The sequence below is a fragment of the Antechinus flavipes genome, chromosome 4 (genome assembly GCF_016432865.1).
Source record: "Antechinus flavipes isolate AdamAnt ecotype Samford, QLD, Australia chromosome 4, AdamAnt_v2, whole genome shotgun sequence".
Lineage (NCBI taxonomy): Eukaryota > Metazoa > Chordata > Mammalia > Dasyuromorphia > Dasyuridae > Antechinus > Antechinus flavipes.
The window spans coordinates 483,407,154-483,424,598 of record NC_067401.1 but is presented as its reverse complement, the minus strand read 5'-3'; the positions used below and the strand labels follow the sequence as shown (position 1 = coordinate 483,424,598).

The 17,445-nt window shown below is 36.8% G+C and overlaps 1 protein-coding gene across 1 annotated transcript in view; it reads right to left on the bottom strand.

The window, feature by feature from the left end:
- Window positions 1-1,441: 1,441 nt before the first annotated feature.
- HFM1 (helicase for meiosis 1) overlaps window positions 1,442-17,445 on the bottom strand; it is a 103,637-nt gene continuing 87,633 nt past the window's right edge. Inside the window, exons 36-39 of the mRNA XM_051996874.1 lie at window positions 16,716-16,795; window positions 15,578-15,687; window positions 4,188-4,301; window positions 1,442-2,967 (exon numbers count right to left, since the gene is read on the bottom strand). Of these exons, the coding sequence (XP_051852834.1) occupies window positions 2,759-2,967; window positions 4,188-4,301; window positions 15,578-15,687; window positions 16,716-16,795 (513 nt within the window). The 3' untranslated portion in view covers window positions 1,442-2,758. The remainder of the gene's footprint in view (window positions 2,968-4,187; window positions 4,302-15,577; window positions 15,688-16,715; window positions 16,796-17,445) is intronic.

Genomic DNA, 17,445 nt, shown 5'->3' with positions numbered 1-17,445 from the left:
AAAATATTGAATGATTTTGAAGTATGCAAAATAAATACTTTGTTGTAAAAGAGCCTGTAAGGTGGAGTTTTGATTTACAGAATCAAATGCTGCTTTTGGTAATCTACAAACAGTAAGCACAATAGGATATATTCTCTAGATTTTTCAGTTAATTGTAAAGATATGCTCTATTGCTGAATATGAGTTATAAAAGCCTGTTTCTTACTAATAACCTTGACTGACATATAGACAAGTCTCATGAACATTTTGCATAGATAGCAGAGTAGAACTATAGGTTGAGAGTTATTGGTGTTCTCCCCATTGCTTTTTTAAGTATTAATAAACTCTGAATTTTTTTCCTCCACTCTGGTAGCTTTTTTTTGTCCAAATATCCTATATACTAATCTCTTGCTACCTTTCCAAATGCATAAGGTCCAGCACAGATGCACTGGGTCTAATACAGTGGCTTTCTCTTTGTTCTCTTTAGTGACATTTTGACCTCTAAAAGCACATACAGAACTGTGATGTTACAGTCCAAGTGTGGGGATTCCATTGTCTTTAACACATAAAATTCATATCTACTTATGGAAATCTTTCCTGTTTTTCTTCTGTTTCTGTTTCTTTTGTTAATTTTTGAATACTTTTAAGTGAATATTTAGAAAAGCTTTCTTTAAACTAGTTTTATCTTCCATTGTTTTTCTCTACTTTATGAGCTGAAACTGCTTATAAGTTTCCATTTTCCTGCTTTGTAAAACATTACAAATGAGTTTATATTCTAGCCTAGGATTGCTTTCAGTAACCATGTTGCTCAGTTTTGACAATCTGGTAAAATGTGGGCGGAATAAGGCACATTCTAGGCTCCTTTAGACTCCTTGTTGTGATAATTAATTTACATGAGCTAAGCCCATTTAGTTTTTGCCACTATAATTTCTGCTTTTCATTTCTTGTTTTTTATATTCAATGACTTGTCCAAGGACTTTAGGGTTAATCTGTTTCATTTGTGTGCCATGTATTTTTTCTCATAATAGTTATTTTTGTTTTTTACTAATTCTGATCTTACCTCTGACAAACTGATGGTCTGATTATATATAGACACAACTATCTCAAGGAGAAGTCCCAAATCAATAACAAGTCTTTTCTTGTCTGTAAAAATTTAATCTATTTCATTCTTTATGGTGTTATTTGGTGCTTGCCATGTCCAGCACCTTCCAATGCTTTTCTAAACAAAAAAAGTATGCATGGAAAAGAGACGAGCAGTTTCTGGATAACCTATGTATTTAGCTTTTCTCATTCCTTCCTTCTTCCTGGTTCAAGCTGCTTTGCCACATATTTGTACTCATGTTCAAGTTTTCCTACTTTTGCATTGAAGTCACTAGGGTCTTGTCAAGTTCTTTGTAGAATTACTCCACCTTTTCTCCCATAACCACTAATATTTGTGCATAAGCTACAATATTTCTTTTTTTGTTTGTTTTAATTTTTAATTAATAGTATTTTTTTAAAATTACATTTGCAATTATTTTCACAGTGGTAAAATTTCTCAGAATCTGACTTTGCTCATAAGCAAAACAAGAACTTTATGATCTGCCCTTTTCACGGGCCCATGGTGAGGAAAGAAGAATGATAAATGGAAAGTTGTATAGGAATGTGAATAAGATAAAATTCTTCTCCAGAGAATTCTCTCCCGTGCTAAGGAAAGGACTGTGGCCTAGAAAACTCTGCTGGCAAAAGGCAAATTTGGCTTTGATTGGGCTTTATGTGCCAGCTAACTGGTTGGTCTTTGCCATCTTAAACAGGACCAATGACTGTCAGAATTCCCAAATCCCACCCTCTTCCTCCCAAACATGGGCCAGCTAGTTTTCTCCTGAAGAAGAACAAAGCCATTCCCAGGCCTTGACTAGCCTCAGAGTAGTGTGGAAGGGATGATGTCAAAATTCAGCTCATTCCTCCTTTGATGCAACTTCCTGGGCCTTCCCCCCTGCCATGGGGAGTCAAGGTCCTTCAGGCTTGGCCACTGTCCTGAGAACATGTATGAGACCCCCGCTTTACACTGCTGAACAGATGGACTTCACCATGAAGATGAGATGGGCCACATGTGCCCAGGCTTGATGCTATAGCTAAGCAAACCTCCCTTTTGGTTAGCTGTTGAATGACCCAGAAGTGCTTCTTTTTGTTCTACTACAGAACCTGAATCTGGTCGATGCCCAAGGACACCAGCCAGTCAGGCCCACTGCCAACACCACCATCCCTCACCTGCGCTACGCCGTCTCCTCCAATCAGAATGTCCTTTAGAGCAGAAATTGTCTCACTTTTCTGTTCATATTGCCAGTTTTCAGAATATAGTAAGTGCTTTCCATTCCATATTAAGACAGAGAATCTGAATCATGTGTTGTATATGCTTATATCTGTACACGTTGTTTCCCCTGATAAAACATAAGTTCCTTGAGGACAGAAATATTTTATTTTTGTCTTTGTATTTCCCAGTGACTAGTATAGTGGCTGGCACATAACAGGCCCTTAAATGCTTAATGACTGATGCAAATTGCCATTTATATCAGATAAGGGAACGCAAGTATTGATGAGTCCCTCATAAAATTAATAAAATATTATTACTATCACAATTAAAATGCAGCCAGGCATAATGTTGATAATGAACTGGAAAATCAGTTCCTGAACAAAGGGAACGCTTTTATTTCCTCTGCTGCCACAGCTACCACTTTCTCATGGCAACACGGAGTAATGAAGCCTTATTTTTTCCTAAGTGCTCTAAAATCAATATGCTTTAGATTAAACAGTACAACATCATAGCATGAGCTATACAATCTGGTATTTCTTTTTCCATTTTAAATTTCATTTCATAAGGAAATAAAATTGTAAAAAGTCCTATTAAAGGTTCTAAAACTTGCCTATTTGAAGTTTCCCTTTGAAATTTGTTCATTGTCTTTCCGAGTGGCGGCATATATCCCATGGCACTTGGAAGCAAAGTGTTTCCTGTATAAGGAATATTATTAATAAGAATATTCTTTAGTAAAATACCAGTAAACAGCTGAATGAGACTTTTCACTAGTTCTATAAGTAGAATTTCCAACAGATATAATCTGTTTAAAGGAAGGAATAGATTCCCTTTTTACATTAATCAAATTTAATTTGCAAAGAGGAAGAGAGTTGCTGAGAATCTAAAGCACAAACTCTAAAATACACAGGTTAGCTTGTTAGTCACTGTAGTAAAAGGTCTCAGGTTGCTTTTAAATATCTGTAAAGGGAATTAAAACTACATAGGAAAACATTGCTTTATTTATTATTATTTCATGGCTCACATGAAAGATTAAGTCATGGTTCATTCAGCATATTAAATGTTCTACAAAGTATGACGAGCATTTAAAGCAAGTGAAAACTACAGGGTGTCCCCAAAGTCTCAGTGTGGCTTTAAGCTTAAATAGCTTTAATAACTTGGAACAGCACTAGAACTAGAAGATACCTTGTACATAGCAATACCATGTACTGACAGAGTTTTTCAGTCACTCTTTGGCAGAAATGGATAAATTATTTAACCTCTCCAAGCCTCAGTTCCCCCATCTTTAAGAAAGATGGAACTAGACTAGTTGTTTGTTCTAATTTTAGTTCTGAAGGGTAAAACTCTGGGGAAGCAGCCTTCAGTGTCTTCGTGTGCAAAGCTGGGGGAATTGGACAGAGGCTGGGCTGGGAATGACTACGATTTGGTTTCAAGTCATGCCTTAAATATATACTAGCTGTATGATGAAGGGCAGATGGCTTCATCTACCAGGGCCCCATTTAGTCCTCTAAGGTTATTTTTAAGGTATAAATGAGTAGTTGATTGGTATTGATAATGGGAATTTCCACATCAAGAAATTTTCATGTGGATGAAATGAGAGGTCTAGAAAAATATAAGGAATTTATACTAAATGATCTCAAAGATTTGTTTCAGATCTAAATTACTGTGATTCTAAGGGTGGTCTATACACATTTGTTATGTAGTAATTTTGAAATATTATCTACCCTTCAGCTTAAAGTTACTGTGTCAAAATAACATTTTTGATTCACTATTATCACAACATTAAAATTTTGAGTTTCCTGAATCTAAACAAATATTTAGAAAAATAAGTGAAAGTTAACTCATAGAAGCTAAACTAAAAAGTTAATCTAACAAATATTTAGCAAATTATTTTTACACTGAAACAAACTATTTTTACCTGAAGTTCTTCTGTTCTCCATGTGGGTTAAGAAGCTACTTGCATTTAGTAATTTTTCATCACTGAAATCATCCCAAACTTCATCTCCCAATTCAAAGTTCACATTCAAAGAATCTGAAAAATGAAAGCTGTCTTTATCTGCATCTGTCAAATTGTACACTAGGGAACTATTAAAATTTCTGTTGGAGAGCACTATATGAGGGCTTTCTTCACTTAAAGATGTAGAATATTTCCGTGCAGAAAAATCTGTGCATAAGAAAGAACAGGTAGTCATTCAATTTACAACAAATAAATGAGTAAAAATAATATTAAACCACTCAGAGATAAAATTTCAAAAATCCTGAAACAATTCACAATAGCATTGTGCTACACTAATATTGTCAGAAATCAGTCAATTTTAATTAAGTAAGCAAGAATTAAGTGCCTCCTATGTGCCAGGGGCTCATATTGTACTGGAGCTACAAAGATAGAAGGGAAAGTCTCTACTTTCTAGAGCAAAGGCACATGTCCATTTATAGATATAGATAAAACCCACATAAAGTGTAGCAGGGTCCCTTCTGGGATAATCCCTCTTCCCCACTGACATTTGGGACTTAGATTTCCCTTGGGACAATTATTCCAGGTTCAAGGTACTCTGTACATCTACATACCTAAAACTATAACTCTTAAGCGTCCACTAGTATGTTCATCTTTAATAGTCAGTGAACTGACAAAATTAGCTCTAAGCAAAGGCATTTACTGAAATGGCACCGAATGAATAGTAATAACAACACATTTATTTATAATCCTGGGGCATATCTACTACATATATGCACAGTGTCAGCTGGAGGACATATAGAGTATATTAGAAGAGAAACACAACATAAGGAAAATTTTGTAATGTAATTTTTAAAAAAACAGATGTTAAATTGAACATGATAATAAAATCGCTCTTAAATTTCCATCTGGACTTCTTTTAAATTCTGTGCATTTAAAAATTGTTGTGTTACTTTTTGTCATTATCTATTAACCTACTTTCCTCCTCAAGCTTCCTGATTCTCAGAATATGCCATCTCTTACAACAAATATAGGATCAAGTCAAATATGTATAGACCAATTGGCCACCTCTGAGAATATACTCTATCTTATCCTGTACCTCTAGTTTATTACCTAAGTGCCAAGAAGTGGCACTTATATTTTTTCATCAGCTTTTTGAAGTCATGATGATAGCTACTTTAGGGAGGTATTTCCCCATACATTGTATCCTTTATTTTATTATACATTCTTGTCTTAGTCATAATTGTGAAAATTATCTCTTTCCTTTGTCCTCTAATTGTTGTAACATGATCTCCTATACTTTAGGTCATATATTAAGTTAGAGTTTACTAGATATATATTGTAGATAGAAAATGTTGGTATAAAACTGATTTCTGATATTACTATTCAGTTTTCCCAATTATTTTTGTTTAAAAAAAAAAAACTAGGGAGTCTTCGTCTTAGTGGAGTTATCTTTGGATTTACTTAACATCATGTTACTCTGTTTTATTACCTCTGAGTCTTTTTTTACTCAGTTTGGTTTTTTTTGTTCTACTCTTTTTTTTAACCAAATTGTTTTGATGATTACTACTTTAAATTTGATGAGAAAACAAGAAATATTAGAACTAAGTTAGAGTATGATCAATAGAAGAATAAATGAAATATTCACTATTAAAAACAACTGACCTCCAAAACAAAGCAAGAAGAGATCATTAGGTTTCCTGAAAACTGTGACTAAAAAAATTCCAATTGTATATCATATCTCAAGAATCATAAAAAACTGTCTAGAAATGAGAAAGCCTGTTATGAGCCAGAACTTGAAACAAGGTGCTAAGTCACTGGAATTGATAGAGACAATGCTTATGTACTTAGTTCACACCTTTAGAGTTCACCCTTTAAGAGAGTTCACATATCAGAGTTCACACCTTTAGAGAGCATATATAAACTAGGAGCCTCAACTAGGATTGACTTGGGGAGATTCACAAGTCAGAAGACCACAAGCCCACTCTTTCAGGAGGCGGAGTCAGATTCATTCCAACTTCCACCTTTGTGTCGGCTGGAGAGATTCAGAGGGACAAGAGGTTGAAGCTGGAAGAGACAAAGGACAAGTGGCAAGAGATCTTGGAACCAAGGAGAGAGATAGGCCTCTAAGAAAGCTAACCAGGCTATTTTGAAGGAAACAATAAAAGGATTTGGACTTTAACTCCTGGCCTCATTTGAGGTGATTGTTATAGTGAACTGAAACTAAGGCTGCCAGAAACTCCCCAAGAAATCTGCTCCCAGAGAACATTATATTTTACAGAAGAGAATATTACAAAAGCCAGATGATAAAATGAAAATGAAAAGAATCTTCCATTTACCTCTTGGAAGGAAGCCCGATATGCAAAGACTCAGGAATGACACAGCCAAAATCAGAGCTTTGAGATCAAAGTAAAAATATTACAAAGTAGTTTTTAAAAAGTGAGAAGAAAGAAGTGGAAGCACTAAATGTAGATTTTTTAAGGAAGCTTGGCCTTTGAGCTGGGACATATCAAAGGAGCTAACAGGGATGGATTAATCAAATAAGAATTTTTTTTAAGGACAGGAAGACTTAGGCATGTTTGTAGGCAGCAAAAAGAGATTCCATAGGTAGGGAGAGACCAGAGAATATAAAAAAGAATTGGGATGATATTGGGGGGACAATTTTCCTGAGAAAATGGGAATGGTGCATGTATAAGTGTTGGCCTTGGTGAGAAGAGCCAGCTATTCATCAACAACTGGAGTAAAGGGGGAGATAGTAAAGAGATGATAGGAAGGGGGTGTGAAATAAGAAGTAGGAGAAAAGGCGAATGTTTCCATTTTCTTGAAATATGAGATGAAGTCTTCATCTAAAAGCAGAGAAGAGAGTGTTGTGGAAAGCTTGAAGGAAGAAGACAAATCCTGGAGAAAACTATTGTGATGATGTAAATAGAAAATCAATTAAAGAAGAATGAAATAATTGCCTTGCTACATACAGGGCCTAGTGGAGATAATAAAATATAAATTTATGTGGACCAGTCAGTACAGTTTTGTTAATCAATAAACAAGAATTTATTAAGAATTTTCTAGGGACATCTAGATGGAGCAGTGGATAGAGCCCCAGCCCTGAAGGCAGGAGGACCAGAGTTCAAATCTGCCCTCAGACACTTAACACTTTCTAGCTCTGTGACCCTGGGCAAAGTCACTTAAACCCAATTGTCTTGTCAAAAAAGAGAGAGAGAGAGAGAGAGAGAGAGAGAGAGAGAGAAAGTAAGAGAAGAAAGGGAAAGAAGGGAGGGAAGAAACAGAGGGAGGGAGAGAGGAGGAAGAGAAGGGAGAAAGGGAAGAAGGAAGGAAGGAGGAAAGAAGAAAAGAAAAAAGAAAGGAAGGAAAAAAAAAAGAAGGAAAAGACAAAAGATGAGGAACATTCTTGCTAGAGTCATTCTCAAAGACTCACTGAGGGTTGCATCTGGGTTGATTTGACACCCCCTATTCTTTAGGTTTTCCATGCTCTGATACTGAGTAGCTGGGGTCAGCGTGGGCTTGCCGCAAGCTGAGGCAATAAGTTCACCTCTAATTTAAAAAGAGACAAAGCAAAGGGGTAAAATGTGTCTGTTGAAGCAGAGTTCTGTGGTTGTAAATTATAGAAAGTTTGTGGTGGCCTTGACTTCCTCAGGAAAGGACAAGATGAGATCCTTCGTTTAAGAGGGCAAGGGGAGAAGCTGGTATAGGAGGTCTAAAAACAAAGAAGGTTTCAAATAGTTGTTGTAGAGGGACAGAAAAGGTTTATTTCACTTCCCTCTCAGCTGACATGTGGGAAAAATTTTTTTCTGATTTTTTTATTTTTATTTTTATTTTCTAAATCCAAGATAGCCAGGCAAATGATATATGCCAAGAATTCACTACAATACTCTATGGACTTCCCTTTTTTCTTCCACTAATCTTTGTTAAGATTGTGGCTTTTTAGTTCAAGTTTTAGATTTTGCCAGGGTAATTTTCTTACATTATCCCTTGCACTTGCTTCTGTTTAGCTTTTTCCCCTCCCTCCCTCCCTCCACTCCCTCCCCCAGGTGGCAAACAGTCCTATATATGTTAGGTATGTAGCAGTATATCCTAGATACAATATATGTTTGCAGAACCGAACAGTTCTCTTGTTGCACAGGGAGAATTGGATTCAGAAGGTAAAAATAACCCAGGAAGAAAATCAAAAATGCAAATAGTTCATATCTGTTTCCCAGTGTCCTTTCTTTGGGTGTAGCTGCTTCTGTCCATCATTTATCCATTGAAACTCAGTTAGGTCTCTTTGTCAAAGAAATCCACTTCCATCAGAATACATCCTCATACAATATCGTTGTCGAAGTGTATAATGATCTCCTGGTTCTGCTCATTTCACTCAGCATCAGTTCATGTAGGTCTCGCCAATGCTCTCTGTATTCATCCTGCTGGTCATTCCTTACAGAACAATAATATTCCATAACATTCATATACCATAATTTACCCAGCCATTCTCCAATTGATGGGCATCCATTCATTTTCCAGCTTCTAGCCACTACAAACAGGGCTGCCACAAACATTTTGGCACATACAGGTCCCTTTCCCTTCTTTAGTATCTCTTTGGGGTATAAGCCCAATAGAAACACTGCTGGATCAAAGGGTATGCACAGTTTGATAACTTTTTGGGCATAATTACAGATTGCTCTCCAGAATGGTTGGATTCGTTCACAACTCCACCAACAATGCATCAGTGTCCCAGTTTTCCCGCATCCCATGTGGGAAAATTTTTTAACAAGATTGGTGGCAGAATTTCCAGTTATAATACATGAAATTTCATTTTATAGTACAAATTTTCACAAAATCCCTCAAGCACTCAAACAAAGTGCAATAGCCTTTGAAGTTGGAAACCTGGTAAGAACATACCAATGTGCCACAAGCTAGATTTCCAAATCAACTTTCTATCTGAAAGGCAGCAAGGATTAAGAACTATGAGACTGGACCTCTGGTCCTGGAACTGCAACTGTCCAGCACTGCCCAGCACTACTCAGTAGGGAACCTTGAACAAACTGCCCTTGATTGCCTCAGTTTTCTCATCTGCAAATTGAGAGGATTTAACTAATGATTCCTCTAACCTTGTCCAGCTCCAAGATTCTACAGTTTAACAACTGTTGTTTCCTCATTTCAGTTGTGTTCAACTCTCCGTGACTCCATTTGGAGTTTTCTTTGCAAAGATACTAGAATAGTTAGCCATTCTCTTCTCCAGTTCATTTTACAGGTGAGGAACTGAGGCAAACAGGGTGAAGTGACTTTCCCAGGGTAATGCAATTAAGTGTCTGAGGCCAGATTTGAACTCAGGAAGGTTAGTTTTCCTGCCTTCAGGTCAGGTGCTCTATGCACTGCACCTCCTAGCTGCCCTATGGGGCTTTTTACATTACCATAAATTAAAATTATGATATTTAGTAGGAAGAAAATAGGGGCAGTTAGAATCCTGGAGTTAGAGAGAAAGGCAATTAGCACTGATTAAGTGCCTCGTATGTGCCAAGCACTATGCTAAGTACAGTACAAATATCTCATTTGGTCCTCACAACAATCCAGGCTATTAGTATCCCCCTGTTTCGGCAGAGGAAACTGAGGCAGACAGTGAAGTGACTTGCCAGGGTCAAAGAATTAAAGTGTTAGAGGAATGAGTGTTCCTGAACCTGAGCCAGCTATCCATCATATTACTATTAATACTGTGACTTCAAGTAGATGATTTAATCCTCCCCCCAAGGTACCCTCAAAAAAGTTCAACCAATTCCTGTGCTTGTATTGTTGGGTAGGTGGGCAAGCATATGTGCCACAGTTTTACAGAAGAACAACATATGGAAACAGGCACTATTATGAAAAAATATGACACATTAAAAAGACAATAAATCTATATTATACTTCAACTATATGCTAAAATCCGGACTGCGTTTAGTATAAAAGTGCAGAATTATATTGAACCACCTTAGAGATATTCAAAATGTGAAAGGCATTTCTAAAAATGGTTAACAAAGTCAAATTAAATTTCATATGCATACACATAAATGTATGCACACATTTGTATATTTAAAATTGTCTTGCCCAGTAAACAAAATGTTACTGAGTAGAGCTAAGGTAACCAAAAACAACACTTGTTTACATAAGTTCATTTGTGAAATTTCATGGAAGATTACAAGTCCCATCACCCCATAAAACAGTAAGGAGCAATACAAGGAAAAGAAAGTATAAAGAAAGTTTGACAAGAGATTAATTAAATCAAAATCATCCCAAAAGTATTTAAAGATGAAACTAGGAGAAGGACAACAAACAGTAAAAATGGGGTGGAGGGGAGATCTGAATTTAATACCAAATACTTTTCACTATTAAGGATAATGGAGCCATCACTTTATACTGCAACATGTCAGTTCCAGGTGTATTTCTTGGGGAAGTAGAAATGGGCCTGACAAAAACAAAGGTGGGAATCACAGCTGGGCTAGGCCAAGTATACAGAGAGGGACTTTGTGCTCCACTGATCTGATTTTTGAGGACACTAAGGAACTGATTTCCAAGGTATTTAAAGGGAATGCCAAAAGCTCCGGAAACAATCTGGGACCTTATCATTACAGACAAATCTTTGACTTAGAGAATATTAGCAATCACTAATTAGCATGCCTGTTTATGAGAATAATCTACACAATAAGGATATCTTTGATGAAAGTATGAGAAGAGAACATCCAGGTTTCTACAAACAATATGTACGCAAAGCAAACAGACCCTTATCTACCATGACACAGCTGAGTAATAGGCATAAATGATAAAGTTTCAGTGTGGCTCCTTGTATCTTGGTTAGAAAAAAATTATTTGATTTGGCAGAGCAAAATGCAACTTTAAAGATGCTCTTTCAATCAATTGCTTCTCATGCACATGCCAAACTGTATAAAATATCTATTATAACCAGATATGACAACAGAGATTATAACAATCTTTGGTAACTGGTTACTACTATCAAATAAGGCACAAAACTACAAGATGAATTTTTGCTAAAAAATATTTGCCACTGTCATGAAATAGAGACAGGACAGAAAATAGATAGAAGCAAGATTCCCTATTAACCAGAGGTTCCTGATAATTTTTTGTGCCAAAGATTGTGCCAAAGATTCCTTCTCAGAATAAAGCTTTCTAAATGTTTAAAAAAAAAAGTCATGGATTCCAGGTTAAAAACACCTGATTACAGATGGATGGGGTCAAACTGTTTGATTTTGATTCAACAGAAACACTGCAGAACTTCCCAAAGGAGATCCATAATTGTTCAAAGATATTTGGCCTAATAAAGAACTAGATTATAAATAAATTGGAGGAACATAGGATAGTTTATTTCTCAGACTTGTGGAGGAAAAAGAAATTTGTGACCAAAGATGAACTAGAGACCATTACTGATCACAAAATAGAAAATTTTGATTATATCAAATTAAAAAGCCTTTGTACAAACAAAACTAATGCAAACAAGATTAGAAGGGAAGCAACAAACTGGGAAAACATCTTCACAGTTAAAGGTTCTGATAAAGGCCTCATTTCCAAAATATATAGAGAACTGACTCAAATTTATAAGAAATCAAGCCATTCTCCAATTGATAAATGGTCAAAGGATATGAACAGACAATTTTCAGAAGATGAAACTGAAACTATTACCACTCATATGAAAGAGTGTTCCAAATCATTATTGATCAGAGAAATGCAAATTAAGACAACTCTGAGATACCACTACACACCTGTCAGACTGGCTAAGATGACAGGAAAAAATAATGATGAATGTTGGAGGGGATGTGGGAAAACTGGGACACTGATGCATTGTTGGTGGAAATGTGAACGAATCCAACCATTCTGGAGAGCAATCTGGAATTATGCCCAAAAAGTTACCAAATTGTGCATACCCTTTGATCCAGCAGTGTTTCTATTGGGCTTATATCCCAAAGAAATACTAAAGAAGGGAAAGGGACCTGTATGTGCCAAAATGTTTGTAGCAGCCCTGTTTGTAGTGGCTAGAAGCTGGAAAATGAATGGATGCCCATCAATTGGAGAATGGCTGGGTAAATTGTGGTATATGAATGTTATGGAATATTATTGTTCTGTAAGAAATGACCAGCAGGATAAATACAGAGAGACTTACATAAACTGATGCTAAGTGAAATGAGCAGAACCAGGAGATCACTTTACACTTCGACAACGATACTGTATGAGGATGTATTCTGATGGAAGTGGAGTTCTTTGACAAAGAGACCTAACTCAGTTTCAATTGATAAATGATGGACAGAAGCAGTTACACCCAAAGAAAGGACACTGGGAAACAAATGTGAACTATTTGCATTTTTGTTTTTCTTTCCGAGTTGTTTTTACCTTCTGAATCCAATTCTCCCTGTGCAACAAGAGAACTGTTCGGTTCTGCAAACATATATTGTATCTAGGATATACTGCAACATATTTAACATATATAGGACTGCTTGCCATCTAGGGGAGGGGGTGGAGGGAGGGAGGGGAAAAATTGGAACAGAAGCGAGTGCAAGGGATAATGTTGTAAAAAAATTACCCTGGCATAGATTCTGTCAATATAAAGTTATTATAAAATAAAAAAATTAAAAAAGGTATTTGGCCTATAGGCTGCCTTAAGAGGGGGGCCCAAGTTGCTGAAGAACCTAGAAAGAAATACACTGACACCCCAACCACCCATATTCCATCCTAGCTATGACAAGATTGAATGGGCAGAGCTCATCCAAAAGAGAAAAGAAATGAAAGATAAGTGGGACCCAAAATTGAGTAAGAGCAGGCTAAATCATCTTTGGGAAACTCTTCGGTGCTTTTTAATAATTCCAAGCTTCTTCATGAAACAAAGGGTCACCTTTAATACCAGTATTCTTCTAATGATATTCTATGCCTGCAAGTCAAGCATAGCAAAATTTTGGAAGGAGGAAAACTGAGGCTCAACTCAAGAGCAACGAGATTGGTACATGCTGGATATGAGCATGTATTACTAAATGAGGAATTATGCCAGAAAAGCAGGGCCAAGAATATAACTGATTGAATGAGAACATATAAAGGATCTGTGGTTAGGCTGGTAGGGGAATTCCTTATGTAATAACTCCTTTCACCAATACAGACTGACATCCATCTATGACTTAGTAGAGAAATCCTGGCAAAGAACTCAGATGCAAAGAAGTTAAAGTTCAGGAACATAAAACTTATAAAGGAGAGAGATGAAGAAGCCAAGTTCTACTATACTAATCTAGCAAAATGATGGGAGATCAAGAGATGATGAATGAACAGTGGCTGGCGTTGCCTGTGTTAGCAGGAAAGTGAATCCCCCACTCTATCTGGTCCTTCATGAGAGCAGAGCCACCACGTGCCAGCTCAAGAGCTCCAGTGAGAACAGCTTTCCCTTGGTCGGGGTCTTCACTCCTGTCCTGGCAGAGCTTCCTGAGCCTATTGGGGGAAACCCTGACAGACGGAGGTCAATAAGGCACGGAGTCCTTAGAAAGCTTCTGCTGACCAGACCTCTTTTCCCCCATGTGGCTGTTTTGTTTGGGTTTTTGCCCACATTGGTCTACGTTCAAAAGGCTTACTTTTCCCCCTCTGATTTTTAGAAGAATTAATAGTGTGGAACAGTAACTGGTTTTTTTGAGACCCTACAAGGAAAATTCCCTGTACGTTCAACACTCTAGAGAGTTCCTTTTCTTTCTCTGCTTGGCTTCCTTAGAACCTCCCCTGAGCAAATGAAACTGCTGTTCAGTTCTTTTTGCCGACTGACTCTCTGTAACCCCTTTTGAGCTTTCCTTGGTAAAGCTAGGGGCATGGAGCCATTAGCTCCTCCAGCTTCTTTTACAGATGAAGAAACTGAAGCAATCAGAGTTAAGTGGAGTGTCCAGAGTCACACAGTAGTGTCTGAGGCTGGGGAAAAACTCAACTGGATTCATAGCAGCTTCATCTCAATGTTGGTTTGTTATCAAGATACCAAAGGAAGCCAAGGGAAACAACATAAAACATAGTTTTAAAGAAACGGACCATCTTCGGTACAGACCCCCTCCCTGGGGAGAGAGACGCAGCAGCCTTACGATTGTGCCCAGCAAAGACCACTAGTGTATTTTCAGGACTGGCGTCAGGAGGCTTTGTGTAGCCCGGCCCCTGATTCACAGCAGTGACATACACAACAGCAGAAGCTCCTCCTAGCTATCTCTCAATGTGCCAGGGACAAGTCACATCCTATCCCAAGTGAATTGCTCATCTCTCACTTCTTGGGAGACTTCATTCTCTCCTTTCTTTAGAAGAAGAGCATGAAAAAACGATCTTTTCAACTACGGTCACACAGTCTTATTGTTTCCTGGGTCTGGAAGAATCCTCGGTCTGTCAGCAGATGCAGTCTCCAGGTCTATAAGAATGTCATGAGCACACAACGTGAATCACTTATAAAGGATTTATGGAAAGACATATACCAGAATCACACAGGACAGGAAGGCATAAATAGTTTGTGATTTGCATTAGTCTGAGGAGTACACTCATTAACGAGATCACAAATACACTGAATTATCAAAAAAGCATTTAAAATTAAACATCTGCATGCTAAAGCACACCAATGGAATACAGCTTTAGTTTCGCTTTGTTGATTATACGTGTTTACATACCTGCATACATATGCTTTTGGTAACCCCATATTCTCATATTTATCATTCACTTAGTATTCTTCCAACAATATTCTATGGCTGCAAGTTAGAGCACTCCAAAATTTTGGATTTTGTCCAATGTGTTCAAATCATATGTAGGACATGTATGACACTTAAAATATATCAGGGATCACAGAATCCTAGTTTAGCAAAATGTCAATGAAAGGAATTTCCCTCCTCCTAAGAAATATCACATTAAGAAATCTATCTCCCAATGATCAGAAAAAAGGCCAAAAAAGAAAGATGGCTTTAAAAGCTACAGGTAGATCATATCAGATTCTTACAAAGAAAAATGAGCTGTACACAATAGAGAGAACAAATATCTATGCTAGTTGGTGAATGTGCTCTAAAAAAATTAAAAAGAAACTGATGTCTTTTAGACTGTAAAAAATAATGAGGATAATCAGTTTCTTGTGAGCAGGAAGTGTTTTATTACTTGTACTTGTGTCTCCCATCCTTTGGCACAACATCTGGTACATTTGTAAAAGATATTTAATACATACTTGTTCACTAACTGATACATTGAACTTGGCCTAATAATTCAAAAGGAAAATGTGGCTGAGCTGGTAGTTATAATCATTTCAGATATTTGTTTTTCAATATTATTACTTCTCAATCTGAAGTGATGAAAAATCATTTTCCTTATTAAATCGTACACCTGTGGTCACTTACCCTTTTCTCCATGATGAGCTGATTGCTGTTGTTGCTGGGATTTTTCACAGACTTCAGGAGAATCCCATTTTTTCAGTGAAGAGGAGGCAGAAGTTTGTGTACATTTTGACCTTTACAGATTTATAGAAATAAGAGAAAATTGAAAATAAATATGAAAATTAGTAGGAGTCTAAAAATATTTATTCAAACAAATAAAGGAAAAATCTATGGTCTACTCATTCAGCCCCTTCTCTGAGTCACTTATAACGATCTGAAATGATCAGGGTTTTCTATTTACTGTAATTTTAAGGTTATGTTGAGAAATCTCACTTGCATCAATATATCTCCTTTCTTATTTTCATAAGTTTGTCATCCCTTTTTGCTCTGGAATTCCCACCATTCTTATTATTTTTAAGATTAGACAACAAAGGAATTATACATATAGGGAACCATTGATAAAAAGCATTCTTAGGACAGAAAGGAAATGTCTCCTTTTGGGGTTTGGATTAGAAAAGGTGTAACCTTCTACTTCAGTCTTCTCTCACAGGAACATGAATTTGCTTATCAAATTACATTATGGTCTTCAGGGTCTCATGGATCTTCTGGAAGTCACAAAATACCAAAGGGGATGAAATATGAGATAAATGAGTATAATGGAGGATGGTACTAAGAGAATGATGGCAAAAAACCTAGCAGGTCTCTATCCAGAAAGGGATGATCTGGGCTCCACTGATAATATAGTGGGGAAGGGATTAAGCTTTGCTTTCTTCATGGTTTTGCCTAATACTTGAAGATGGTGTAACAGCAGTACTTTGGGGAAAGGCCCTTTGAAATTATTCTATGTCCTTAAGATGAACCATTGAGAGCTAAGGGCACATAAGAACAATCTTCTTCTTGAATTCTTCTTCTAATCATAGAATGTCAGAATTGTGTAGGATTTGGGGGATCATCTAGTTCAATGTTTTTATTTTACAGATGAGCCACTGAAGCCCAGAAAAATTACACATCTGGCTATGGTCATACAGAAGAGCTTGTGCTTAAATTCAGGTGAACTGACTCTTAGTCTAATGATGTTTGTGATTATGAGAAAAAATATTTATGTTGAGTTTCCCTTGAAATGCAACTTCTAAGTAAAGTAATATAAGGATCAAAGTAGTACCTTGGAAAAACTGGAAGCAAAGCTTTTGGAGTAAAACGAAATTTCTTAAGATCCACATTTTGAGATTTATTTATCTGCATCTATTGGAAGAAAAAACAAATTCACTCTTGATTACACATGAATAAATTTTAACAGATGAATGGTTTAATGAAGATCCTTGGACATATATAAAGATTATAATGTAATTTAAAAAAACTGAGAATACAAAACAAAGCAGGAAAACTACAACTGGTTGACATGAAATAATCTTGTCCTGCCAGACAAGGCAGTAGTACTGGTGGAAGCAGTGATTACTTCAAACTCCATGCACTGGGTTAACTGTCACCCTAACCCTCCTTTTAGCCTTTTGTGATTCTTCAATATCTTTTCATTTAAGCAAAGAAATGAGTGCCCTTCTATCAGCCTGACTCCCCTCTCTGGCTCCAACACCAACTGCTGGACTGGCTTCATAAGACAGCATGAGACAGTCCTGAAGTTCATTCACTGGAGACACTGATATGACAATCTAATGACTTTTCTTTCATCTGGCAGGAACTCTCAGATCACTTGGAAAGGGAGTTTTTGTTCAATGTCAGCCTTTAGAACTATTCAAGGCCTCACATATGAAGGTAAGAAAAAGGCTTGGCAGATAAGACCTTTAAATTCAGTGTTCCATTGAAGACAAAACTCCCCAAAAAGATAATATAGGAGTTTGCAGTTTATTCTTATGGATAATCTCTAAACATACAAA